The sequence below is a fragment of the Lepidochelys olivacea genome, assembly GCF_965140295.1.
Source record: "Lepidochelys olivacea isolate rLepOli2 genome assembly, chromosome: 14".
NCBI lineage: Eukaryota > Metazoa > Chordata > Testudines > Cheloniidae > Lepidochelys > Lepidochelys olivacea.
In genome coordinates, this window is record NC_140424.1 from 39438171 (window position 1) to 39466142 (window position 27972).

General features: G+C 50.3%; 1 protein-coding gene across 1 annotated transcript in view; it reads left to right on the plus strand.

The window, feature by feature from the left end:
• Positions 1–2588: 2588 nt before the first annotated feature.
• Positions 2589–27972, plus strand: part of LOC311530849 (butyrophilin subfamily 1 member A1-like) — a 137434-nt gene continuing 112050 nt past the window's right edge. Inside the window, exons 1-5 of the mRNA XM_084647800.1 lie at positions 2589–2798; positions 6532–6648; positions 8221–8568; positions 18770–19051; positions 22511–22618. Coding sequence (XP_084503926.1) covers positions 6543–6648; positions 8221–8568; positions 18770–19051; positions 22511–22618 — 844 coding nt within the window. The 5' untranslated portion in view covers positions 2589–2798; positions 6532–6542. The remainder of the gene's footprint in view (positions 2799–6531; positions 6649–8220; positions 8569–18769; positions 19052–22510; positions 22619–27972) is intronic.

Consider the following 27972-nt stretch of genomic DNA (forward strand, 5'->3'; position numbering starts at 1 on the left):
AAGGCTGCCCTCCCCAGAAACCTTTTGCAAAGGCTTTGGGAGTACCTCCAGGACAGCTTCATTGAGATGTCCCTGGAGGATTTCCGCTCCATCCCCAGACACGTTAACAGACTTTTCCAGTAGCTGTACTGGCCGCGAATGCATCCCAAGTCTTAAGGGAAAATTAATCATTAAAAACGCTTGCTTTTAAACCGTGAATTATATTTACAAAGGTACACTCACCAGAGCTGCCTTCTCCGCCTTCAAGATCTGGGAGCCCGGGTTGGAACGGTTGGGAGGGTATTGGATCCAGGGTGATAAACAGTTCCTGACTGTCGGGGAGAAGTTTCTCTGCTTGCCTGGTGTGCGGTATCTTCAGCCTCTCCCTCCTCCTCATCTTCCTCGTCCCCAAAATGCTCATCCCTGTTGCGTGAGACTCCCTCCTTGCAGGAGTCCATGTACAGGGGTGGGGCAGTGGTAAGGGCACCCCCTAGAATGGCATGCCGCTCATCATAGAAGCGGCATGTCTGGGGCTCTGACCCCGAGTGGGTGTTTGCCTCTTGGGTTTTTTGGTCGGCTTGCCTAAGCTCCTTAAGTTTCACGCAGCACTGCTGCAAGTCCCTGTGATAGCCTCTGTCTTTCATGCCCTAGGAGATTTTTTTCAAATATATTGGCATTTCGTCTTTTGGAATGGAGTTCTGCCTGCATGGATTCTTCTCCCCATACAGCGATCAGATCCAGTACCTCCCGTTCGGTCCATGCTGGAGCTCTTTTGCGATTCTGGGACTCCATCGTCACCTCTGCTGATGAGCTCCGCACACTGGCCAAACAGGAAATGAAATTCAAAAGTTCGTGGAGCTTTTCCTGTCTACCTAGCCAGTGCATCCGAGTTCAGAGTGCTCTCCAGAGCGGTCACAATGGAGCACTGTGGGATAGCTCCCGGAGGCCAATACCATCGAATTGCATCCACTAACCCAAATTCGACCCGGCGATGTCGATTTCAGCGCTAATCTCCTCATCGGGGAGGAGTACAGAAATCGATTTTAAGAGCCCATTAAGTCGACAAAAATGGCTTCATTGTGTGGATGGGTGCAGGGTTAATCAATGTAACACTGCTAAATTCTACCAAAACTCGTAGTGTAGACCAGGGCTTAGGCTCCAGTCTTCATGTGAGTTTCGGTTTTGGCTCCTGGTAGCAAATTCCGATGTGAAGCAGTTCCTGACACACTGGCCAGCTTCAGCTGCCTGGATCTCAGCCCTTTCCCCACCTGGGCTTCAGTGCTGAAGTCTCGCCCCCTCCCCCACCCCCTCCGATCAGACCCCCTTCCTGGATCCCGCCTTCCCCTGTATGAAATATGGAGCAATAATATATGAGAGCCAACGAGGGCCTGACCCTGCAAACCCTCCCATTTCACACATCAGGGGGTGCTGCTGTGACTAAGGGCTGCTGGGGAGATGGGAGGGGGGGGCGTTGCAGAGGGTGTTGGTGGCTGGGAGCATCTGTGCTGAGCAACAAGGACACGGCCCCAGATCTGGGCTCTGCTCCCCCGCCTGCTCCCTGTTCCGGAAGGAGCAGGGCTGGCGGGAGGGGAACTCATGTGATTTATAAAAATCCAGCCCCTTGGGTCAGGGCCCAGGGCTGCTGGTGACAGCGTAACAGGGACGGACCCGCCGCTTCCCGCAGCCTCCGCCTCCAGCCCTGAGCCCCCCGCAGCTTTCACCGACCCTCAGACTTGGCCATGGCGCTCCCGCGGGGGGGACACACGCCGGGGGCTGGAACCAGCCCCTGGGGCAGCCCCGGGCTCTGCCGACACCAGCCCCTGAGCCGGAGCCTGCAGCGGAGGGGAGAGACCCGGGGAAAGGGCCGGGGCCGGGCAGGAAAGTGACTTTGCACCAAGGGCCCCTCCTCGCCCCAGCTCTGCTCCCGGGGGGGGGGGGGGGGCGCTGCGAGTCCCAGAGCTGCTGCTGCCCTCCCTGACCCCCCCGCCCCGGCTCTGCCCCCCTGAGCGCCTGCAGGAGCCGAGCCAGCTACAGCCCGGCAGTTCCTGAGTCACTCCCCCCCTGCCCCTCCCCCTTGATCCGCTCCTGCTTCCCACCCCGGTCCCACTTAGTCACTCCGGATTTCAGCTCCCCTCCCCCCGCAGCATCGGCCCCCTTCCGCATTCTGACAGGTTTCAGAGGGGCAGCCGGGTTAGTCTGTATCAGCAGAAACAACCCTGGTGGCACCTTAGAGACTAACACATTTATTTGAGCAGAAGCTAAAACCCACCTCACCTCGCAATCTGTTAGTCTCTGAGGTGCCACAAAGACGCCTCATTGTCCTTCCTCATTCCGCCTCCCCCCGGGGCGGGGCGGGGGGGTAACCTGGCTGGTGCTTTTCGCTGCTGCTGCTTCGTTTCCCCCGCCGGACAGGGCTGTGGGGACGGGGCTGGGCGGGGGAATTACTGAGAGCCCAGCGATCCCTGGGGGGCAGGAACAGCGGGGGGGGGCAGGAACAGCGGGGGGGGGCATTGACACCCCGACACTGGCTCCCCCACCGAACTGCCCCCGCCAGGCCCAACCCCGCCAGCTCCGAGCCCTGGGGGGGGCTGGGACTTTCAGAGCAATTTGCTCCGCCCCACCCAGCCCGGGCCACGGACCGGGACTTTCACTTTCAGCTACTTTGGTACTTTCAGTTTTGAAGCGCGGGGAGGCCCGGGGGGAGGCTCGGCCCCGTCAATTCAGCTACAAATTCACACAAATGATGAGGGCGGGTCCGGTCTCCAACCCTCCGGCTCCGGCTCCGTGACCCCGTGTGCGGATCCGGGGCTGCAGCCTCGGTGAGTGACCCGGGTGCGGGTCGGGCCAGCCCGCATGGGAGGCATGGGGGAGGGGCTGACGCCAGTCCTGGGTTGGGGGAGTGCAGGGCTCAGGCCAGCTCTGAGCGATAGGGGGGGGGGGGGCCTTGGGCTAGCCCCAGGGCGTGTCCCGTTTGCCCTTTGAGGAAATATGGTCACCCCAGGCAGCGCGCCTATGGAGATGAACGGGGCAGGCGTCTTCCGACAGCCGGGCTGGGCCAGGGGGCCAGGTGGGGGGAGGCCGGGTGCTCCCCCGTCCAGGGAGCCCTGTGACCCGAGGCACCTTCTCTGCTCTGCTCTGCTCTGCCCTGTCCTGCAACACCCCACCAAAGCCCCGGGGTCCCAGACACAGCCCCTCCCAGCGGGGCAGGGATCACACCAACCCTGCACCCACCCCTGGGGGGCTGCAGCCAGACACAGCTGGGGCGGGGTCGGGGGAGTGCAGCACCTTGGCACTTACGGTTGCCACGTGTCCAGTTTTCAACCAAACACCCAGTCGAAAAGGGACCCTCCCTAGCCCGGTTAAAATTAGCGTGTGAGTGAGGGTGGGGGAAAGCGAGCGATGTGGGGAGGATGGAGTGAGTGGGGGGGACCTCGGAGAAGGGGTGGGGCAAGGGTGTTCGGTTTCGTTCTGTCCGAAAGTTGGCAAGAGTCCCAGCCCACAGTTGGAGCCCGCCCAGGGGATGGCCGGGGGAGCAGGAGCTGCGGGGAGGGGCAGGGGTAGGGACCGGACACACAGAGTGACACCGGACAGGCTCCAGCCCAGCGCATAGACCCCTGAGCCTCTCCCACAAGGGCCCGGCTGTGCCCAGACCCCCAGTCACCAGAGGCTGGTTTCTCCTGCTCTCCCTCCATGGGGAGCAGCTCAAAGCTCCCAGCACATGGGCAAAGTGACCAGCCAGGGATAGAGACACCAGCGAGGAAGAGACATGCACAAGGTCCCCTGGCAGTGCCTTTCAACCCCACCCCAGCCACCTGCCAGGACACGGGATAAGTCCCTGCCTGGGTGGGGGATGGGGAGAGGCCATAGGTGCTAACTTTTGGTTTTGCCAGCAAGTGCCCTATCCCGGCCCCGGCCCCGCCCCCTCCCCTGAGATCCTGCCCCAACTCCGCCTCCCTACTCCAACTCTTCCCACCCCCACTCTGCCCCTCCCCCTAGGTCCCTTCCCTTCCCCTGAGTTGAGAAGCTGCCCATCCACGATGCTAGGCATAATCAGACTAAACAGTAGCTTAGGGCCCAGAGCAGCTCAGGGTCCATGATTTGTGGAAATAATGCAGTTAGACTTCTCAGGGGTGGGTCAGGGCCACCCCCCACTATTCCTGCTTAAGGCAGGGAGTATTAATGTTGCTCACTTCTCATAGCTCCACTCACAATTCAGGGACATTTTTACCCCGATTATCACAACATTCCCTGGTAATGGAATTTAGCATTTTTCCAAGATCCCAGAGAATTCAGCAGGTTTGTTGCATGCAGCCAGGCACCATCTTGCTTTTTTGTTTCCCTGGCTTGCTGGCACCTGTTTCTTGGAGAAGAGCAGAGCAGCTGGGGCCCAGGAGAGGAGTATCTGAGCCAGGCTGTCTGAACAACATTGCAGGAACTGAGGCCCAAAGGGTGGGGCTGGGCTACCTGGAGAGCATAGCAACAAACCCTATCCCCCCAATAGTCACTGGCTAATTTTGCATTGATGAATATTTTCAGCCAGGGAGGGGGAGATTTTCTAAAGCTCCTAAGGAATTCAGGAGCACAAGCCCCATTGATCCTAACTCCCCTGTGTTTGTGAAAATCTCCCCCTCTGAGTGTAAATTGCACCTATCTGTGCCCTCGAGGCCCTTTGCATTCCGGGGGAGGCTCACCCCAAAGGTGGGCAGGTGAGGCTGCTGCTTCCCTTAGGGGGGTTCCTGGCAGGAAGGGGGGAGCTTTACCTCTTACTGGCTTGCTATCAGCAGCCGCCGCCGAATGCAGGTGCTCAGTGAGTGACTCACCTGCCAGCCCTGCTCTCACCTACTTCCTCCCCAGTGTGGCTGCTCTTTGGGCCATGCCGGCCCCTGCTGCTGTCCTGGCCTAAGGCAGGTAACAGCCACTTCATCCTGTCACAGTCCAGACCCAGCCAGAGCTTCCATCGGCGCTATGTGGTGTGAGCCCTTGTTGGAAGCCCCCCACTGCCCTTCACAGCAATGCAGCCTCTAGAGGGTGAGGGCCACGTTTCCAAGAGAGCTCAACTCTGAACTGCTCCCAGGCAGGTGCCTGTGTGACGTGGGCAGGTTCCCCAGGGGCTCTGAGCAGCTGCACTCGGGAGGGCAGGGCAGGCAGTGACGCAACCCCTTACATGACTGCACCCCAAAATATCCCAGACACTGCAGAAAAGGGTCACAAACATGATTTGGGGGCTGGAGCAAACACCTCACAGAAGGAGACGGAAGGAGATCAATCTGTTCAGTTTAGCAAAGAGTAGAGTGAGAGGTGACTTTGTGTCATGGATTCACAAGGTCTGGTCTGTGCCCTGGCCTTCAGCCAGGCCCTTGGGAGTGACGCCTTTATTGTTCTGAACCCCACGATCCACACAATTCCACAGAGACAGGTCCATGGCTTCAGTGACTCACAAACTGGGCCTTTGAGCACCAGCGATCCCTGGCTTTCTCCGTGGCTCCTTGCAGCAAGTCCAACCAACCCAGACTCCTGCAGGAGACTTTTTCTACCCTTTCAGGGCTCAATGTTCTCAGTGAATATCTGTAACAATGTGTTAGTCACCTGGCCTATGGAATCCGAAAGTCCTTAGGTCAGCCCAGAGAAGCAAACTTTAAGAGAGGGGTCCAGAGCTGGGGCTCCACCGAGCCGTGTTGCCGCAGGGTCCAGCTTGGCTCACTCGCTCCCTGTCCCTTTTTTTGTGTCTAAATCCCAAGTGAGTTCCTGTGTCTCTGTCAGTCCAGTTCTTTAACACAGACACCTGACACCTTCTCCCTTTGTGCTCCAGGTCTGGGCTATTGCTCCTCTTCCCTGCAGAGAGGTGGGGGAAGAAACTTGCTCTAGAAGTTGATGCTCAGTTGTTGAGGCTTCCCATTGTCTTTTCAAGATCCTCCATTGATCTGTGTTGATCCCAGCGCAGACAGTCTGAGTGGCTCTACATCTCAGATACCTAGCCTGTTCGGCCATGTCCCAGCGAGAGAAGCAATTCTTTCCCCCAAAACTGTACCGATCCCCTTGGCATCGCTGCTGAGTCCTACCGATAGTTCACAAAAATATTTCAGTAAAGTTCCCCATCTGCCACATGGTACTAAAGCTCTCTTTAATACAGTGGAGAAAGGCATAACAAGAACCAGTGGCTGGAATTTAAAAATGAACAAATTCAAATTAGAATTAAGGCACAGTATTGTAACAGTGAGGGTTATTAATCACTGGAATAAACTACCAAGGGAAGGGATGAATTGTCCATCTCTTGCTGTCTTCAGATAAAGACTTGGTGACTTTCTGGAAGATGCTTCAGTCAAACACAAGTTTGGGCTCAGTACAGGGGTAAACGGGTGAGAGTCTTTGGCCTGTGTCACAGATCAGACTAGATGATCGAATGGTCCCCTCTGACCTTAGTGTTCGAATATTCGGAATTGTGCTCATGTAAACATAACTGACCAGTGGACCAGGGCTGTGAAAGTCAGACAACCATGGCACTGTCAATGCATCACACTCACCGTCTGGTTTGTTATTTCTCCTGTTCCCCAGACCAAGCTACGATGACGGGGAAGGTTCCCTCGTTCTCCCCCGGCTCCACAGTGAGCTCCGCTCTGCCTGGCTACGTCACTCTCTGCCTCGCTCTACAGGTCCACAGGCTGGCGTCAGGTAGGAGCTCCGGCCTCCTCGCTGGGTTTGCAACTGTTGCTGGTCATCACCGTACATCTCACATCACTGCCTTATCTTATAAACCACGTCTGCTCAACCTCCCCACAACCAGCAACGTGGAGAAACCACAGGGCACAGCTGGGTCCCCAGTAACCATGGTTACTATCTATACAGCATCTTGTCAGGCCTGTACACTGCGTTCATCCTACTGCTATGGCTGATTTCTGGCAGCTTCTAAAACACAGAGCACAGTGAGCACCACTACAGGGTTCACAAACTATTTAAAAGGGCACTATCCAATTCCTATACGCTGCACTGACAGACCGTATACGTCACAAATCAGACTCTTCAGCCATGAAGGAGTCCTGAATCCTAGACTCCAGTTTAGACGTAACAACCCACAAGTCATTCATGCTGCACCAGACGCATCTGACTAGAGCTCAGAGCCAGACCTCATCTCACAGTGAGGATGTGAGGTTATTTGCCGGCTTCTTCACTCTGTGTCCTCAGTGAAGCCCTGATAGTGACCCACTCCACCCCCGGGATGGCTCCATAGCTACTCCTGCAGTGGTTTCCATCCTGTTAATTTAACCAGCTCTCTCTGTCTCTCCTGATGCTGAGTCTCTGCACTGAGACCCCCACATCCTGTGCAGTTCCACGGTGACCGGTTTTCTGTTTCTTGCACTTTTCTATCTGCCTCCTCCCCCCTCTCCATTATCCGCCCTCTGACTTTACCTTTAAAGCCAGTGTCGGCAGAGTGATGATCTGTTTTCATATCTTTACACCTTGTAAAACTTTACACACACACACACACACACACACACACACACCCCTGCAGTTGAGGAGGTCCCTGTGTTGGAGCAGCACAAAAAGGCCTTGGTGTATCAGAGAACCAGGCCCCCAGTACCATTATCCCCAGGGTGCCCATGAGAAGTTAGAGCCCTATTCAGAGATAATAGGGACAATGTATAACACTCACATGTGAACTCTGTGTGGTGGATATTGCAGCCACTTGTGGCATTTTGGGAACTATCAAATTCACTGTATGCATGTTCTGTTTATTTTTGTACCCCCTTTATCAATGGTATCTATACCTGATATATGTGTCTTGGTGGGTCTGGGATTGTAATCTACGTGGGACAGGTAACAGCTCCAGAGATGTACCACCCCTAGGGAGAATTGCATAAACTGGGTTAGACCATGTCCCAGAAGCCCAAGAGAAGAAAGATTTTTGGTATAAAAGCTGGATTTGAACTGACCAGAGGCCCAAGATCTTGGGCTGCAAAGTGACAGGACCTGTTAACCAAGAGGACAAACCCTTAGACAAAGGTTTGAAAGAATTTGGAACCTACCAGAGAGTCCCATGTGCCAGATGTGAATCCTTTGGTATAAGTGTAATGTGTTCAGTCCTTTGTTTGGTTTATGATAAATTTGCTCTATCAGGCTTTTGTCTTTAAATGGTCTCTCACTTTTAACACAGGGTGCTCTCTTACTGTGTGTCTTACTGCTGAATTAATGCCACTTCCAGCCCCTCTCTGATTTAATTTCCATTTTTCATTGTACATTTCACAGCACAGTTCACAGTGACTGGACCTGACCACCCAATCACTGCCTCCCTAGGTGGGGAGGCCGTCCTGCCCTGCCACCTCTTCCCCAGGATAAGCGCTGAGAATATGGAGCTGAGATGGTTCCGATCCCAGTTCTCTCCAGCTGTGCACTTGTACCGTGATGGGCAGGATCAGTACGGTGAGCAAATGCAGGAATATCGAGGAAGAACTGAGCTCTTGAAAGATGACATCACCAATGGGAGAGTTTCCTTGAGAATACGCAATATCCGACCCTCCGACAATGGGCATTACACGTGTTTTTTTAAGTCCAGTGTCTTTTATGAAGATGCTATATTGGAACTGCAGGTGGCAGGTCAGTGACTTCTGATGATGATTTAATGTCTTCAGCGCGGTAATAAGTGGAGTCAGAGGGTTAATTGTGAGATGACACAATTTTTCTTATTATAGTGGGTCAGCAACTCTGCTCTGGATAAGGTCGATTCTAGTTTGCTGTTTAATATCCATTTTTCTAAGGTCTCTAAAACCCGGACACATTCTCAGATTGTCTTGAAAATTGCTGTGACTCATTGGAGTCTAGGGTGGGGTTAGTGGCCCAAATTTGAGTCATTAGAGCGAGGGGTTAACGAGACGCACTGACACCCCGGAACAGTCAGGTGACATTAACGTGTTGTGGTTATTACAACTATTTTGTGCACATGGGGAAACAATGATTCTGATCCTCCCCAAACTGATGCCACCAGCTGGAATTGATCTCGGCTCGTGTCTGACCCCTTCAGGGTAACAGTGGTTGATACACAGGGCCCTGTAGCCCAGAGCCTGGTCTAAGAGTGGGAGAATTGAGGAATTCCCACTCCCAGGACAGGCAGAGGCAGGAGGCCTGACTCCTGAAGGTGCTGTCAGAAAGACCAGCCAGGGGACAGAGATGCAGCTAGTTCTGTAACGAGGACATGAGGTTTAGGCCAGGTGCAGCGAACATCTGGGTCTACACTCAAACACTGAGCCTACTCCACACAAACCACCCCCAACTTGCAAAATGTTATCGCCTCGTCACCCTTGCCCTGTGGGTGTGGATTTCTTCTGGGACGTTGCCTTCACTTACCCCTCACCAAGCCCTGGAGATCACTGGCATATCTGACACCAGGCTGCTGACAATCCCCATGGCAAGGAGCCTGTGCCCTGCTACTGACACAATCTGCACCACTCCGCGCTGAAATGAGGCATGATTGATCCCTCAAGGTACACCTGCACTCTCCTGATGTCACTGTGACAGCTCTGCCAATATGCTCCAAATAATCCCTTCTCTAGCCATTACAGCTACACCAAGCACAGTGGATGCAACTTTAGTGCATGCAACCAATTCCCAGTGGTTATTGACAGCTCCAAAGGGGCAGAGTTAAGGTTGTTTGGGTATTTACCTTCCTGATGGATTTCCTAGTTTTAGAGGCCTGAGTATTGCTGAACTCAGCGTTCTGGAAGTGCATGAGATAATACAGAGTTAAGGTTGCCTGGAGGTAACTAAAGCTACATCTACACGACAGCCAGGATCGACGGAGTGTTGATCGATACACCGGCAGTTGATTTAGCGGGTCTAGTGAAGACGCGCCAAATCGACCGTGGATTGCTCTCCAGTCAACCCATGTACTCTACCCCCAACGAGAAGAGTAAGGTAGGTCAACGGGAGACTGTTTCCCATCAACCCTGCATGGTGTAGACACCGCTGTAACTCGACCTAAAGTACATCGACTCCAGCTACATTATTCATGTAGCTGGAGTTGTGTACCTTAGGTCGACTTACTGCAGTAGTGTAGACCTACCCTAAGTTTTCTGTCAGTGAATAGACATGAGGAAGGGTTACAGGGAGGTGCCATTGTTTGTGTTGTGTTCCTCAGATTTGAATTGCAGCATGTGTCTGCCTGCACTGCAGCTGCATTCCCGGTGTTCAGTGTAGCTGTCCTGACCAGTGGAGAGAGCAGTGGGAGCAGGGGGGCAGAGCTGTCACTGTGCTCTGGAAGGGCAGGAGATAATATCACCAGGCAGCCTGAACTCTGTGCTAACGAAGGTTTTGTCACTGAATTTCCTAGTTTTTTTTAAACAGAAAGGGAAACGTTTGTTGCAGGAGTTAGTGGCCATTTAGGTGGTTGTAGTCATGGGCGGTGGGTAGAAGAGGCGTGGGAAGGCTGAGCCTTCCCTGCCGCCAATCCGCTGCTGGACGCTTGCACCGCGGTGGTCCTGCCACAACACCACCCCCACCCCTCCAGAAGTCCCCGCTGCTCACTGCATCCCTCCTCCTCTTGGGAGGGGGAGTGAGGAGGGACGCGGCAAGCCAGTGGGCGGCCGGCTGGGGGTGTCTGGCGGGGGAGTGGGGCAGCTTGGTCATGCGCTGCCTGGTGCTGGGGGGGCTTGGGGTGGGGGGCAGTGCTTTGGCCTGGCGCTCGGGTGGCTGGGGGCTCGGCCCAGCGCTGGGGCTGGCCTACTGCTCGGGGGTCCAGCGCCTCAGCCCAGCACTGGGGTCAGGGGTCGGTGGCTTGGCCTAGTGTTGGAGCCATCCCGGCTTCGCCGGGGAGGGAGGGGAGGCTTCAGGGGCGGGGAGGCCGGCTGCTCAGCCCGGCGCTGGGGCGGGTTGCCCCGTGGTTGTTCAGTGCCCCTCCCGCTGTGCACTCTGATAGTGCAGTGGGGATAATGGTCATGCTGTGCAATGTTTTCAGTGTGTAGCTTGTAACAGGGCTGGTGAGAGAAATCTCATCCCAGGTCCCTGCCCCAACACCTTGACAGTTTTATTATACAGCGGCTAATTTAAGCGTGTGAGAGGAAACTGGTGTGTCTGTTTCCTTCTCCACCATCCCCCACAACATTTAGTTCCCCTCTGCCCTACATTTCTGGGAGCACATATCACAGGTAGCAGCTCACTGGTGGGCCACACACTACCTCGGTTACATGAGCAGCACACTGAGCTGGGCTCCTCACCCCAACTACCATGCCGAGCTGAGCCCCCCGGCCCTGGTCCAGCCGGACTTACCCAGCCATGTTGCAGGCCCACCCAATACAACTCCCCCTCCCCCACACACTGTGGCAAACCCAACCCAGGGGCGATGTGTATTTTAACTATTGATTTCCTGCATTTCAGGTGTTTACATTTTCATCACATTCAACCCCCCACCCCACTTCCCCTTGATCACAGATTACATGAGGGGCTTAGACAGCCCAAGAGTGACAGGGTCTCCTAGATCCCAGGCCATAGGGGGGCAAAAAAAGGAGTTCAGAGCCCTGCAGAGGGGTAGGGCTCCCCCAGATCCCAGCATGGGGAGGGGGAGAATTTGGGGCTGACAGGACTCCCTGCTCCGAAACTCACAACTTTTACACCACCCCTCACCATATCAAATCCCTCCCATCCCACTCCTTCCCCTTACCTGAGGAGGCCTCAACCCTTCTTTCCCTCCCTACTACAGGCAGGCCTGTCCTGTAGCAGGTGACTTCTGGGTACCCTTCTGGCTCTGTCAATCTGTTTCTTCACTTCACCAGGTGGGTATTGTAGTTTTAAGAATGCTTGATAGAGATCCTGTAGGTGTTTGTCTCTGTCTAAGGGATTGGATTGGATTGGAGCAAATGCGATTGTATCTTAGAGTTTGGCTATAGACAATGAATCATGTGATGTGGTCTGGATGAAAGCTGGAGGCATGTAGGTAAGCCAGAAAGGTACCCAGAAGTCACCTACTACAGGACAGGCCCAACAAAGAAAGTAACAGAATGCCACTAGCCGTCAACTACAGCCCCCAACTAAAACCTCTCCAGCGCATCATCAGCGGTCTACAAACTATCCTGAAAGACGATCCCTCACTCTCACAGAGCTTGGGAGACAGGCCAGTCCTCACTTATAGACAGCCCCCCAACCTGAAGCAAATACTCACCAGCAACTACACACCACACAACAAAAACACTAACCCAGGAACCAAACCGTGCAACAAACCCCAGTGCCAAATCTGTCCACATATCTATTCAAGGGACACCATCATAGGACCTAACCACATCAGCCACACCATCAGGGGCTCGTTCACCTGCACATCTACCAATGTGATATATGCCATCATGTGCCAGCAATTCCCCTCGGCCATGTACTTTGGCCAAACCGGACAGTCTTTATGCAAAAGAATAAATGGACACAAATCTGACATCAAGAATTGTAACATTCAAAAACCAGTAGGAGAGCACTTCAGTCTCCCTGGACACTCAATAGAATCATAGAATATCAGGGTTGGAAGGGACCCCTGAAGGTCATCTAGTCCAACCCTGATGACCGTCATCGTCGGCCGCTTCCGCTGCAACTCTGCTCGGCTCTTCTTGTCTCGCCATACCATGGCAAGCGTGCAAGCGTGCAGCCTGCTCAGCTGTTGTGTCCTGGCAGCAGACGGTGCAGTAGGTCTGCAAAACTGGTCATCCAACCTCCGCTTCCCCTGCAACTCTGCTCTCCTCTTCTCCTGCAGACGCCATACCACGGCAAGCATGGAGCCCACTCAGATCACTGTGGCAGTTATGAGCATTGTAAACACCTCGCGCATTATCCTGTAGTACGTGCAGAACAAGAACCTGCAAAAGCAGGCGAGGAGGTGACGGAAGCGCAGTGACGAGAGTGATGAGGACAGGGACACAGACTTCTCTCAAAGCATGGGCCCTGGCGATTTGGCCATCCTGGTGGCAATGGGGTAGGCTCATGCCATGGAATGCCGAATCTGGGCCCGGGAAACAAGCACAGACTGGTGGGACTGCATAGTGTTGCAGGTCTGGGATGATTCCCAGTGGCTGTGAAACTTTCGCATGCGTAAGGGCACTTTCATGGAACTTTGTGACTTGCTTTCTCCTGCCCTGAAGCGCAAGAATACCAAGATGAGAGCAGCCCTCACAGTTCACAAACGAGTGGTGATAGCCCTCGGGAAGCTTGCAACGCCAGACAGCTACCAGTCAGTCGGGAATCAATTTGGAGTGGGCAAATCTTCTGTGGGGGCTGCTGTGATCCAAGTAGCCAATGCAATCACTGAGCTGCTGCTATCAAGGGTTGAGACTCTGGGAAACGTGCAGGTCATAGTGGATGGCTTTGCTGCAATGGGATTCCCTAACTGTGGAGGGGCAATAGACAGAACGCATATCCCTATCTTGGGACCAGACCATCAGGACAGTCAGTACATAAACCGAAAGGGGTACTTTTCAATGGTGCTGCAAGCACTGGTGGATCACAAGGGACGTTTCACCAACATCAACGTGGGATGGCCAGGAAAGGTACATGACACTCCCATCTTCAGGAAGTCAGGTCTATCTGAACAGCTGCAGCAAGGGACTTAATTTCCAGACCAGAAAATAGCCAATGGGGATGTTGAAATGCCTACAGTTATCCTTGGGGACCCTTAATGCCATGGCTCATGAAGCCATACACAGGCAGCCTGGACAGTAGTCAGGAGCTGTTCAACTATATGCTGAGCAAGTGCAGAATGGTGGTAGAATGTGCATTTGGATGTTTAAAGGGTTGCTGGCGCAGTTTACTGACTCGCTCAGACCTCAGTGAAACCAATATTCCCATTGTTATTGCTGCTTGGTGTGTGCTCCACAATATCTGTGAGAGTAAGGGGGAGATGTTTATGGCGGGGTGGGAGGTTGAGGCAAACCGCCTGGCCGCTGATTACGTGCAGCCAGACACCAGGGCGGTTAGAAGAGCACAGTAGGGCATGCTGCACACCAGAGAAGCTTTGAAAACCAGTTTCATGGCTGGCCGGGCTATGGTGTGACAGTTCTGTTCAATCACCGCTTGCAGAGGCAATAAAGTCGTTGTTTCAAATTCATGCATTCTTTATTAATTCATCACACAAATAGGGGGATAACTGGCAAGGTAGTCCTGGAGGGGCGGGGGAGGAGGGGAGGACAAGGCCACACTACACTTGAAAACTTATTGAATGCCAGCCTTCTGTTGCTTGGGCAGTCCTCTGGGGTGAAGTGGTTGGGTGCACGGAGCCCCTCCCCCACCCTGCGCGTTCTTGGGCGCCTGGGTGAGGAGGCTATGGAACTTGTGGAGGCAGGTGGTTGGTTACACAGGGGCTGCAGTGGTGATCTATACCTTTCCTGCACCTCAACCATACGCTGGAGCATATCAGTTTGATCCTCCAGTAGCCTCAGCATTTCATCTTGTCTCCTCTCATCACGGGGAGGGTATTGGCTCCAGGGTGATAAACGGTTCCTGGCTGTCGGGGAGAACGGTTTCTCCACTTGCCTGGTGTGCGCTGTCTTCAACCTCCCCCCTCCTCCTCATCTTCCTCGTCCCCAAAATCCTCATCCCTGTTGTGTGAGACTCCCTTGCAGGAGTCCATGTATGGTGTTGGGTAGTTGTAGAGGCACCCCCTAGAATTGCATGGAGCTCATCATAGAACCGGCATTTCTGGGGGTCTGACACGGAGTGGCCATTTGCCTTTTTGGTAGGCTTGCCTGAGCTCCTTAAGTTTCACCCGGCACTGCTGCGGGTCCCTGTTATAGCCTCTGTCCATCATGCCTTTGGAGATTTTTTCAAATATTTTGGCATTTCATCTTTTGGAACGGAGTTCTGCCTGCACGGATTCGTCTCCCTGTACAGCGATCAGATCCAGTACCTCTTGTTCGGTCCATGCTGGAGCTCTTTTGCGATTCTGCGACTCCATGGTCACCTCTGCTGATGAGATCTGCACGGTCACCTGTTCTGATCAGCTTGCCACGCTGGCCAAAGAGGAAACGAAATTCAAAAGTTTGCGGGGCTTTTCCTGCCTATCTGGCCAGTGCATGCGAGTTGAGAGCGCTGTCCAGAGTGGTCACAATGGAGCACTGTGGGATAGCTCCCGGAGGCCAATACCGTCGAATTGCGTCCACACTACCCCAAATTTGACTCGGCGATGTCGCTTTCAGCGCTAATCCTCTCATCGGGGAGGAGTACAGAAATTGATTTTAAGAGCCCATTAAGTTGATAAAAATGACTTCGTCGTGTGGATGGGTGCAGGGTTAAATCGATCTAACGCTGCTAAATTCGACCTAAACTCGTAGTGTAGACCAAGGCTAAGGTGCCACAAGGACTCCTCATTGTTTTTGCTGACACAGACTAACATGGCTGCCACTCTGAAACCTGTCATTGTGGATAGCTCTCCCACTGTGCTATTCGCCACGGTCTGCAGCTCGGTGTTGTGGGACGGTGGAGCGGATCGCAATGCATCATGGGTGTGGGTTCAGCATCCCATGATGCATTTTTCCATCCCAGCATTCCATGAGCTTCGGACTGCATTTCGCTGCATTTTTAACTGCCCCTGTTTACTGTGCATCCGCCATCTCTACCTGAAAGAGCTGCTTTGTTCCTTCTGCCATTGTAGAACGCTTTCCCGTGCAACTCGGCATCACTTGTGCTGGGACCAAAGCAGCACACAGGCGAGTAGCATAGGGACCGGGTCTGAACCCGCATGGGTGCAATAGATGCACCCTTGCTTACCCTCAGGAGTGAGATATCAACTTCAGTGACCCCCGCCTGTGGAAAACGGGGGCAGACTTTTCATTATTGTCCATGGTCACCCTCAGGGATCCCCTGAAAACATAACCTACCCCTTGCCTCATCTTGAATGCCCACCACCCGTCCAGGCCTCACTTATCATGCTTAGGGTGTTTGTGGAGATGTGTGCTTGCCAGGGTTCATAGAGAAAGTGATTGGTATGTTATAAGAGGTGAATTTTTTCCTAAGGATTGTATGCTGTGTGTGAACTAACAATGATGCTTCTGTGTATTGTTTCTTGTGCTAATGCAAATGTTGTCTTCAGGGGAACTCCCTACACACTGGCCGAGCACCTTTGCCAGCTAAGGAAGCGACCAAGGCATAGCATAGAGGACATGTACCAAGAGGTTCTCCAATCCTCAGAGAGAAAAGAATCATAGACTTTAAGGTCAGAAGGGACCATTATGATCATCTAGTCTGACCTCCTGCACAATGCAGGTGATGGAATGCAGGAAGTGGAGAGAAAGGAAAGGAAGGACAGAAAGAGTGAGGAGCACATTCTAAAGGGACAGAAGCAAATGATTAAAGTGATGGAGGAGCAAACAGAGATGATGAAGTCCCTAATCATGCTTCAGTCAGAGCAGATGCATGCTCACCTCCCCAGCTAACCCTACTGTTGAAGCACTGCTTGCTGCTGTCCAGGTTTCCCATGTAAGATTTCATGAGTCATGGCAGTAAGGGGTAGGCTGGGTCTCCCAGGAACAGTAGGGACATTTCAGCATCCCTCACTGGAATCACCTGGTCTGGAAAGAAAGTCCCTGTTTTCAGCTTTCCGTACAGGCCAGTGTTCCTGAAGATGCAGTTTAGTATATATTAGTGCCCGATACTCTTATATTCTCACTTATTTATCTGTTTAGTCATGTAAGCACCTGTGGCCGTCCTCCCTATCCGCCTTGGAGTGAGGCCACACCCCCTTGCTACCACATTTCTGTAAAGGCAATCCTTAGTGGGGAATTAGCCATTGCTGGAGCTCAGGCCTTCTGGGCAGGACAGAGCAATATACAGTTTTGGGGCTCAGGGTCTCTGGGCAGGGCAGAGCACCAGACAGTCTAGGGAGCTCAGGCACTCAGGCAGGGAGGAGCACAAAACAGTCTATCACCTGGCAACATGGCTCAGGCAGATGGCAGACAAACGCAGTCCTCTTGGCCTAAGGTGGGTAGGTGGCCACCCCAGGGGTGGGGCAGCCGCAGGGGGTAGAGGGACCTGGGACCGTACTCCACTGCGTCCCAGCCCAGGCCCTAGCAGTGGCAGAGGGCTCCACCACTGGATCAGTGAGGATCCCACCACAACACGCTGATCAGCCCTCTCGTACCACCACCACACTGTTGTCTGGTGTCCTTGGGCTACTTCCTATGACCCCCTTGTCATGCACCTTTATCTTGTGGGGTGTCCTCCCTCTCCCCGGGGTATGCAGCTAGTGCAGTCCCAGCAGCTCTTCCGTGTCCTTGTTGATATCTCTGGCAGTTCCTTCAAGTCCTCAGTGCTGCAGAGGTCCCTCTTGGGTGCAAGACCCAGCAGTGGGTGGGAGGCGTCTGTCTCGTTCACCATCTCCAGCCCAACTGAGCTGCTGTGCCCACCTTTTAAACTTCCTGTCCAGCCCCTCTGATTCCGGCACGGTGGGCGTGTCTTGCCAGGCTCCGCCCACCAGGGCATGGGTGGTGGTTCCTCCCTGTGAGGCCTGGAGGGAGGCCACGCCCCCTCGCTACAAGTCACTTTCATAATTGATGGCTGCACGACCTCTATGGGTTCAAGTTTTTTGTTTGTTTTTGCTTTGCTTTTCCCCAGGTTTTGCAAATAATGAATGTAGTATTTTGTTATTTATATGCTATTTCCATCTAGTGCAGGGGTTCTTAAACTGGGGGTTGGGACCCCTCAGGGGGTTGCGAGGTTATTGCATGGGGTGGTCACGAGCTGACAGCCTCCATCCCAAACCCCACTTTGCCTCCAGCATTTATAATGGTGTTAAATATATAAACAAATGTTTTTAATTTATAAGGGGGTCGCACTCAGAGGCTTGCTATGTGAAAGGGGTCACAAGTACAGTAGTTTGAGAACCACTGATCTCGTGCATGGTTTTTGCATTATTTGTGGGTATAAGTTTTGTTCATTGTGTGTTTACATTTTATATAAAAACAATAAAAATAAAGTTTAAAAGAAAAAGACTCCTAAGCGGGGAGGGCTCCAGACATACATCCCTTCTCCACCTCTCCATGGAGGATCTTCTGTGTGAAACTTCCAAACAGTGTAAGGCTTCTCTGCACACCCGCTGCAATCGAAATAACTAAATCAGTTTGAATTCACACCTTTGGATAAATTGAAGCCTCTTATTTCAGATTAAGATCATTTTATTTCAGTTTAGCTCATCAGTAAAAGTGTGGTCTGGTGCAGAAGGCATTACCTTCACCCTGTATTTCTTTGTTATCTAATGTCTGTATAATGTGGGTGCGCGTGTGGGTGTGTTTCCTGTCTCTCAGAGGAGTCCAGTTTTCTGCTGCCAACTTCTGTGCTCTGAAGGGTACAAGGCACAGCCAAGACAACCTGAACTCCCCAGTAACAAAGTTTGTTGGTAGTGAATTAATTGAAGGTTTGCCTGTACATACACATGCACTGGTTACAATGAAGTAGTGCAAAAACCTATATGGACACTTTTAAATGGTTTGGAAATGGCTTATATTAATTAAGCTTGAGTCGATTCCATCTTGATTTAAGAATGTCCACACAGGGATGTTCACTGGTTTAACCAAACCACTTTAACTAAACTGGAGCAAGTTTGTGCATAGAACAGCCCTGACATTAACATTAACTTTATTAACATTAACATGTTTATTAACATTAACTTTACATGATGTATATCAAATAGGAATCTGACCACATTAACTGACCAGCCACACTCATGGACTGACATTTGATTATTAGTTTAATAGGAAATGGCTTTTGATAACAGTGTAATGAAGCTTTTCGCTCATTACTGGGCACTGCAGGATTATCACAAGTTTATTTATTTCTTCTGTAGGTTTGGGCTCTGTTCCTGCCATCTCAGTGGAGGGACATCAGGATGGAGGGATCCGGGTGGTGTGTCAATCAGCTGGATGGTACCCACAGCCCGAGGCTCAGTGGAGAGATCTCCAGGGACAGCTCTTACCATCGGCTTCTGAAAAAATATCCCAAGAGGCCGATGACTTGTTTCAAACAGAGATTGCCATTGTTATAACAGAAGAGTCCAACCAGAAAGTGTCCTGCCATGTCAGGAACACCCGACTCAACCAGGAGAGAGAGTCAGCGATTTCCATAGCAGGTCAGTGCCTGTCCGTGCTGTGCATGGATAAGAACATAAGAACGGCCATACTGAGTCAGATCAAAGGTCCACCCAGCCCAGTATCCTGTCTACCAACAGTGGCCAATGCCAGGTGCCCCAGAGGGAGTGAACCTAACAGGTAATGATCAAGTGATCTCTCTCCTGCCATCCATCTCCACCCTCTGACAAACAGAGGCTAGGGACACCATTCCTTACCCATCCTGGCTAATAGCATTAATGGACTTAACCTCCATGAAATTATCCAGTTCTCTTTTAAACCCTGTTATAGTCCTAGCCTTCACAACCTCCTGAGGCAAGGAGTTCCACAGGTTGACTGTGTGCTGTGTGAAGAAGAACTTCCTTTTATTTGTTTTAAACCTGTGGCCCATTAATTTCATTTGGTGGCCCCTAGTTCTTATATTATGGGAACAAGTAAATAACTTTCTCCACACCACTCATGATTTTATATACCTCTATCATATCCCCCCTTAGTCTCCTCTTTTCCAAGCTAAAAAGTCCTAGCCTCTTTAATCTCTCCTCATATGGGACCCATTCCAAACCCCTATCATTTTAGTTGCCCTTCTCTGAACCTTTTCTAATGCCAATATATCTTTTTTGAGATGAGGAGACCACATCTATACTCAGTATTCAAGGTGTGGGCATACCATGGATTTATAGAAGGGCAATAAGATATTCTCCGTCTTATTCTCTATCCCTTTTTCAATGATTCCTAACATCCTGTTTGCTTTTTTGACTACCAGTGCACACTGCATGGATGTCTTCAGAGAACTCTCGACGATGACTCCAAGATCTTTTTCCTGATTAGTTGTAGCTAAATTAGCCCCCATCATATTGTGTGTATAGTTGGGATTATTTTTTCCAACGTGCATTACTTTACATTTATCCACATTAACTTTCATTTGCCATTTTGTTGCCCAATCACTTAGTTTTGTGAGATCTTTTTGAAGTTCTTCACAGTCTGCTTTGGTCTTAACGATCTAGAGCAGTTTAGTATCCTCTGCAAACTTTGCCACCTCACTGTTTACTCCTTTCTCCAGATCATTTATGGATAAATTGAATAGGATTGGCCCTAGGACTGACCCTTGGGGAACACCATTAGTTACCCCTCTCCATCCACTAGTTACCCCTCTCCATAGATAGACTGAGACACTGCAGACATGGGCAGAGAGTATTTATCATTGTGTCTCTTATTTATTGTCCTGGATCTTCAACGTGCTGAGCACAACTTGGAAAGTCCTGAGCAACCTCTCAAGTCTCTTTGACTCCAGTAGGAGCTGAAGGTGTTTAGCGCCTTACAAGCTGGGATGCCATTGGCCAGATTTTCATAAGAGCTCAGCACCCAGCAAACATCGTTCTTCTCAATTGGGGGTGGGGGCGGGGGAGGAGGGAATTCTCCTTTGTTCTTTTGCTGTAGTGAGAGCTATCACTATCAATTTAAGAGCAGGGGTTGGAGTGCAGGTTTTCCAGGTCCTGTTTGCAGGCTAGAGGGCTCTGCAGCAAAGTGAGCAGAATCAGGGTTTGTCTCCAGGAACAGTTAGTTTGTGGCAATCTGGGGTGTAAATCTCCCTCACGCTAGCCTGGCGCGCACTGTTTGTGTGGACCCTGCTACGTGCACTAACAATTCCGTAGTGCGCTTTGATCTACGCTGCTTTGAAATGGGAACAGTTTAAAGTGCACCAGGGAACTTTTAGTGCGGTGCAGCAGGGTCCACACAGCCTGTTAGTGCACAGCAAGCGAGTGCAAGGGAGATTTACACCCCAGCCTGCCGCGCACTCACTGTTCCTATAGACGAGCCAAGTTAAAGCAGGGTGAGGTGAGTTGTGCCTGCTACCTTAGGGAGCCACCCCTCTTTCTGTTACGGGGGTTCTTGTGTGTTAAGATTCCGGACTCTAAGAAATAAAGTCGTGTTACGCTGCAACCTCCCAGCAGGGGTATTTATGTTTGTATCTGACGTCTCTGTGTGTGCTTGAACGTCACAGTCAGTAGGGGTGGGGGAGGGAATTCTCCTCTCTTCTCAGTGTGACTGCTGGGTGCTGAGTGTTTATGAAAATCTGGCTAAAAAAGTCATTTTCCCCAAACAACAGAAGAGAGCCCTGGGTATGGTCTGAGCATTGCTATTTAGATTACATCTGAAAATACCAGCAGTAAAAGTTCAGGCCCAAAATATGCAGAAACAAAATCTTACCTAATCTTACCTAAGAGTATCTTAACTTTTAGGGAAAAAAGGTCCTGATTTTATGTGTTATTATCTGCCAAATAACTTGGTTAATACCGAATGAAAATTTCATCTCCATAATAATAAAAATGTTGCATTTGTAAAGCACTGTTAATCTGAGGTCTCAAAGTGCTGGTTAGTCTATGATATGCCCAGTATTACCTGACTGTTATGTTCACGGCATACACACTGAGAGTTGAAAACAAAACATAAATACTCTTCCTGTAAGGCTGCAATGTAACTGCTTTATTTCTAAGAATCCAGAGCTCTAACATGCCACAGCCAAATACAGAGAGAGAAAAAGCAGGCTGCTCCCTAAAGCAGAGAACCAGAACTCAGCCTGCCTTGCTCTAGGCTGGCTCTTTGCAGAATGACTTCAGAGGACCCAGACGCCCGCTCCCTACACAGTCCCCTAGCCTGCAAGCAGCACTAAGAAACTCTTCTGTATTTAAAGTGTCAGCTCATAATTTTTACACAGTTTTCAATACACCAGTCCCTTAACAAGGATCCTCTAGTCAGCCATTGCTCCAAGGCCCAGGGAAGAGGACTTTGGAGGAATTTTGACTCTGAATTTCCAGGCTCAAGTTTTGTTTTTATTAAAATTCTGTATTAACATATGTTGGGCTAGACTCTCTCGTGTAACTGAGCCCCAGTGAGCGTAGGGGAGTCAGGGGTGTCAGGCAGCTGGTCACAACCCTCTGATTCTGAGGGCCAGTCTGCACTGAATGCAGCTTTGGGATCACTTAGAACAGCCTAGGGCAGGGGTCGTCCATTATTTTTTGTCAAGGTCCAAATTTCTTGGTCAAGGTATAGTCAAGGTCAGACACCAGAGAAAATAATAATAATAATGATGAAAAAAACAATGATAATAATAAGTAAATTAAAAGATTCCAGGGTCCATTCAAAACATCTGGTCGTCTATATTTGGCCTGCAGTCCACCTACTGACTACCCCGGCCTAGGGAATGCTTGAACTTATGCCAGTGGTAGGTAGGTGTTGCATAGCAGAGTCCACCCAACCCCCCCACCCCCCCTTTAATTAACCATGTTCAGTAACCAGGCTGGGACTTTCATTGGTTTAATAATAAAGCACAAAAGAGCCACATCTCACTGTGTATTTCCCTGTGAGACTCTTTTAACTAGTCACAGAGTCACCACTGTCACAGTGTCCTGCCTTCATTCTGTGTGTGTTTGCTCCCAAGTCAATGGCACTTTCTCTTGCAGAGCTGTTTTTCCCAAGGGTAAATCCCTGGATGGTGGCTCTGGGTGTGATCCTGGCTGTTCTCATTGGCTTGGCCAGTTACTGCTTCTGGAGGCAACACAGAGCGAAAGGTGAAGTAATGAGAGGGGGGAACTTGATGTGTGTGTGTGTGAGAGAGAGAGAGAGGTTTAATAACAAAACGAAAAGTAGAGATACAGGGATTAAGAGGCTATGATTCAATGTTTGGAGGAGTTTCAGGCAGTGGGAGCCAGGCTGAGGGTGGAGGGGGAGCTGGATAAATTATGACTTCACATGTGAACCGAGAAGTGTCAAGTGGTTTCACCCCGTCAGATCTCACTCAGGGATCCCAGTCGAATGTGATTCTGAACTATTCCATAGGGACCAGCATGGCTCAGTTTGAAACACTCATGCGGGGCTCAGTGAGCTGGGCTTGGAGTTCCGACATATGGAACTTGGCTGCTTGCAGGAAAAACAGAAAGCAAAGTAGGAGAAGAGAGGGGGCCAATTCTGCCCCCTAGTCTGTGCTTGCAAGTAGCAGCTGTGGATGGGCGAAGCAGTGGCTGTGCAAATGGAAAGGTTAGCAATTACCTTAGCTACACTAAGATATGCTCAGCCTGAGATCCTGCTACAGGAATAGGGCAATGAACTCTCTGTTGTAGTGTAAGTGCTGTAGCTCACGAAAGCTCATGCTCAAATAAATTGGTTAGTCTCTAAGGTGCCACAAGTACTCCTTTTCTTTTTGTGAATACAGACTAACACGGCTGTTACTCTGAAACCTGCTCAACTGTAGTTTTTTCTCTGGTCACAAAGGGCAGAAATTGGCCTTCAGTGATCTGTGAGTTTATAGGGAGCTGGGGTTTTCAAAGCCACCTAAGGGGTCTGAATACTCAATTTTTGTTTAAATTAATGGGCACTGAGTGTGCAAACCTGCAAGGCTGCTGTGAAAGTCCCACCCAGAGGGTTTTCTCACCTGAAGAGCTGTGAACTTTATGTAGAAATTTGCAAGTGTCAATTGGGAAGGGGAAATGTCTGTTAAGGTGATTTCCCAGTGGGGACGGAAGCAGGTAATTCAGAGAGCAGAGAGGAGCTGTGCTGTTTACTTGTGAAAGTTGGAACTGCGCAGGGCCGGCCCACAACATTTTGGCACCAGAGGCAGGGAGCTCAAATGATGCCCCCATGCCCCCTCGCTTGGGCCAAAACTTTGAAAGGTCTCAATTCTGCCTTCTTCCTGTTCTATTCCTCTCATGGTACTGCTCTTCTACCTACCCTTATAAAGGAGAACTAACAACTTAAAATGCCTTGTTCACAAATTTTAAGTAACACTTAACTTTCAAACACCTGAACAGCAAATGTAACTTTTCTTGTCTGCATAGTAAACACTGACATTTTTATCTGTTTCAATAATCAAAGTGGTGCTTTCTGTGCCTTCTTGGTTGCAAAGATTTGAACTGCTTCCTGAAGGTCCACAGTCTGGGCCAGCTCATGCTCTACTGAGATGGTTGCAAGGCCGACCAGCCTCTCCTGTGTCATTGTGGAGCGTAGATGTGTTTTTATTAACTTCAGCTTGGAGAAGCTGCGTTCTCCACTGGCAACTGTTACAGGAAGTGTTAGAAGTATGCGCAGAGCAACAAAAGCATTTGGAAAGAGGGTGGTCATCTTATTTGTGCATATATATTCCAGAACAGCCTTTGGAATTGATCCTGCTGAAATGTATCTTGAAAGGGCTTTCAGTTCATCACCTAAATCACTCGCGTCAGTATCGCGCATGTCATCATGTGTCAACACTGTCTCTAGTGCCCTGCATTGCTGGTGTAGGTCTTCTTCAGGTACAGTGAGGAGTTTTGGAATATCATACAACATACCAAATATACTGCTGTGTTCCTTGAGCTGCATGAAACGTTCTTCAACTGACTGTATTGCACAATCTAGCACCTGGTTAAAGAATTCAGCTTTGAATTGTTGTTTGGGGTCTCTTATGGGATTATCCCGTGCCTCGTCATCAAAATGTCGTCTTTTTCGGTGACTCTTGTATTCTTGAATGGGTGGGAAAATAGCTTCAGTGTGAAGTTCCTCTGCCAACTTCTGTGCACTCTTCAGAATGTGTTGAAGTCCCTTATCTGACCGGTAAGACTGTAGGTATGACTTTGCTTTGTCCAGTTGTTCCATTGCTCCAGATATATCAAGGTCAACACCTTGGAGTCTCTTGCTTACAACATTTATTTCAAACAGTATGTCATGCCACAACACTAAGCCACACGGACATTTGAAGTGATGTATGTTTCTGGTGATTCCATTTCCCTCTGCCACTGTTCTCCCACGAACAGTTCATGTCACAGCATTATCCTCCATAATGGTAACTATGGCATCATCTACCTTCCCAATTTGGTGTTTGATAGGCTTTATCGCCTACCCTTGACTTTCCCATCATGTGGCACTCAGTGGTTTCAGTGTCAGAGAGGATGTTCCCAGATGTTGCTTCAAAATTTGCCATGGATGAGCTGATGCCGAGAAAAATACACAGATGCTTTGAATTACATTAAACAATTCTGCAGCCTCACGAGAAGCTGATGCTGCATCACTGACCACCAAGTTCAATGAATGAGAACTGCACGGGACAAAAAAAGCTCGAGGGTTTAACTCTCGGATCCGTATCTGCACTCCTCTGTTCTTTCCTCTCATGTTGGCACCATGATCGTAGCCCTGACCTTTCATGTCAGCTATCGCATTTCCCGTATCTTCCAGCTTTTTAAGAGGTACATTTGTCATACCAGCTCCTGAAGTATCATCAATGTCAATAAATTCTAGAAAATGCTCTCTGACAGTCACCATTGCAGGGACATTTTCACTAGGTTCTGTTGTTGTTACAAAACGCACCATTAAAGTCATTTGTTCTGTATGGCTGATGTCAGGTGTGCAGTCCAGAATAACAGAGTAATATCTTGCTGACTTCAGATCTGCCACAATCTTCTGTTTGACTTTTATTGCCAGTAACTGTATGATCTCATTTTGAATCGTTTTTCCAAGGTAGTGGTGTTTGTACATTTCTTGGGTGGTGACTCTTCTTAGATGCTCCTGCAGTACAGCATCAAACTCAGCCATCAGCTCCACAATTTCAAGGAAGTTTCCATTGTTTGGCACATACAGCTGATCTGAAGTGCCACACAGTGCTAGGTTTTGGGTAGAAATCATTCTCAAAATGGCAATGAGCCTTTTCAGAACATTTTGCCAGTAAAGAGACTCTGATGAAATCTTCTCTTGATGCTGATCATCTATGGTGGCCTTTAACCTTAGTCTTATCTCAAGATCTTTCCACCTATGGAATGCTCTCTGGTGATTTCCTGCCTTCTCATGGCATGCCAGATTTCTAGCCAGATTTTTCCAGTCCTTTGTTCCTGTAGAACCCAATGTGGCTGGAACATTAGACTGGAAGAGTTTGCAACAAAAACAGCATGCAGCATTCTGGGTTTTTGAGTACATAAGCCATGGTCTCTCCACTTTGTCACCATTGGGGATTTCACGCCAGTAATGTGTTGGATGGAAACTTCTATTTTCATTGTCTTTGGGGAACACGAAGTTTTTCACTTACTGTGGCCCATGCAGTACATGGAAGTCCCTCAGGCTACTGCTCAAGTGGGTCCACAGTCCTGGATCATCTAGACTTCAGGAACTAAACTTAGCAGCAGCTGTTTCTTGCACCTCTACCACACTCTTTTCTGATCTACACTTTTCTTCAGGAATGTGCATGGTTACGTCCATTTGAGATGGAGATAGGGATGCTGCAGTAGCTGCCAGGCCACCTGCTCTCTGACGAACTGGAAGATCAGGCATCTCCTCACCACTCACATCCTCACTGGGGCCGGAAGGCTCACCGTGAACATTTGTGTCTCTGTATCTCAGGAGAGCTCCTTCTGCTTAGATAGAAAAGCTTCCTTCACTTTCTTTCTTTTTCTGAGTGCTGCCCCAGAGGGGCGTTTTCTTCTTTCACTCATGACTGCTGTTCTGTGCCAGCTATAGTGGCTCTCAACACTCAGTGGAAGGGGACAAATAAGCAGGCTGGTAGCAGGGCCTGAGTGAGGGAAGATATCAGTGTCTTAAGGGCCTAACTGGCTTCTACTGTTTCAGTTGACTGCCTGTTCTCCCCAGGTGGGTTCAGGGAAGCAGCAGGAAACAGGAAGCTGCCTGAGAAGCTGGGGTTAATCAGTCCAGGCTCCTGGGGGTGCTAGAGAGGTACATGAGAGGCTCCTTCTCCTCTCTCTCCCTGCAGCTCCTGCTGCTTTCTGCTATTCCCTCTCCCCTTTTCTCCTGCCTGCCTGTTAGGTCTCTTGTGCCCTCCTTCCTCCAGCACAGCACTCCCCCATCTCTGGGCATCTCGAGCAGAGAATACAGATGCCCCAGCAGCAGACACAATTTTCTACACTCTGGGTCCTAGTGGCGCCTCCCCACAGTCTGGCCCCTGAGGCGGCCGCCTCAGTTCGCCTCATGGTAAGGCCAGCGCTGGAAGTGCGTATTGTACCTTTAGAACTGTCACCACTAGGTGTGAACTGGTTTCGTTCCTGGCTTTAACAGATCCATTACGTGGGTTGAGTCCACATTTAGGTGACAGGGTGTCATAACCATATGGCTAAGGGTAGCCTAGAATTCCTCCTTACCTGTAAGGGGTTAAGAAGCTCAAATAACCTGGTTGGCACCTGACCAAAAGGACCAATGGGGAAAGAAGAAGAAGATACTTTCAAATCTTGTGGGGGAGGGGGGCTTTGTTTGTGTGTGTTCTCTTGGGAAGCAGAGAAGCATCAGGTCAGAAAACTCCTGCTCCTATAAACCATCCTAAAAGTCTCTCATATTACAAAAGTTGTAAGTAAAAGCCAGGCAAGGCGTGTTAGATTATCTTTTGTTTTGCTTGTGAATTTTTCCTTTGCTGGAGAGAGGTTTATTCCTGTTTTTTGTAACTTTGAAACTAAGCCTAGAGGAAGTTCTGTTGTGTTTTTGAATCTTTTGTTACCCTGTAAAGTTATTTTCCATCCTGATTTTACAGAGGTGGTTTTTACCTTTTTTTTAAATAAAATCCTTCTTTTAAAGAACCTGACTGATTTCTCTATTGTCCTAAGACCCAGGGGTTTGGGTCTGTGATCACTTTGTAGCCAATTGGTTAGGATATTATTCTCAAGGCTCCCCGGGAAAGGGGGTATAAGGGCTTGGGGGGATATTTTGGGGGAATAGGAACTCCAAGTGGTCCTTTCCCTGATTCTTTGTTAAATCACTTGGTGGTGGCAGCGTACCCTGCAACGGCAAAGAATTTGTGCCTTGGGGACGTTTTAACCTAAGCTGGTAGAAATAAGCTTAGGGGGTCTTTCATGTGGGTCCCCACATCTATACCCTAGAGTTCAGAGTGGGGAGGGAACCCTGACACAGGGATTCACTCATTTTGAGTTGTATGTAAAGTTTGTCTATGTGCCTAGAGACAGCT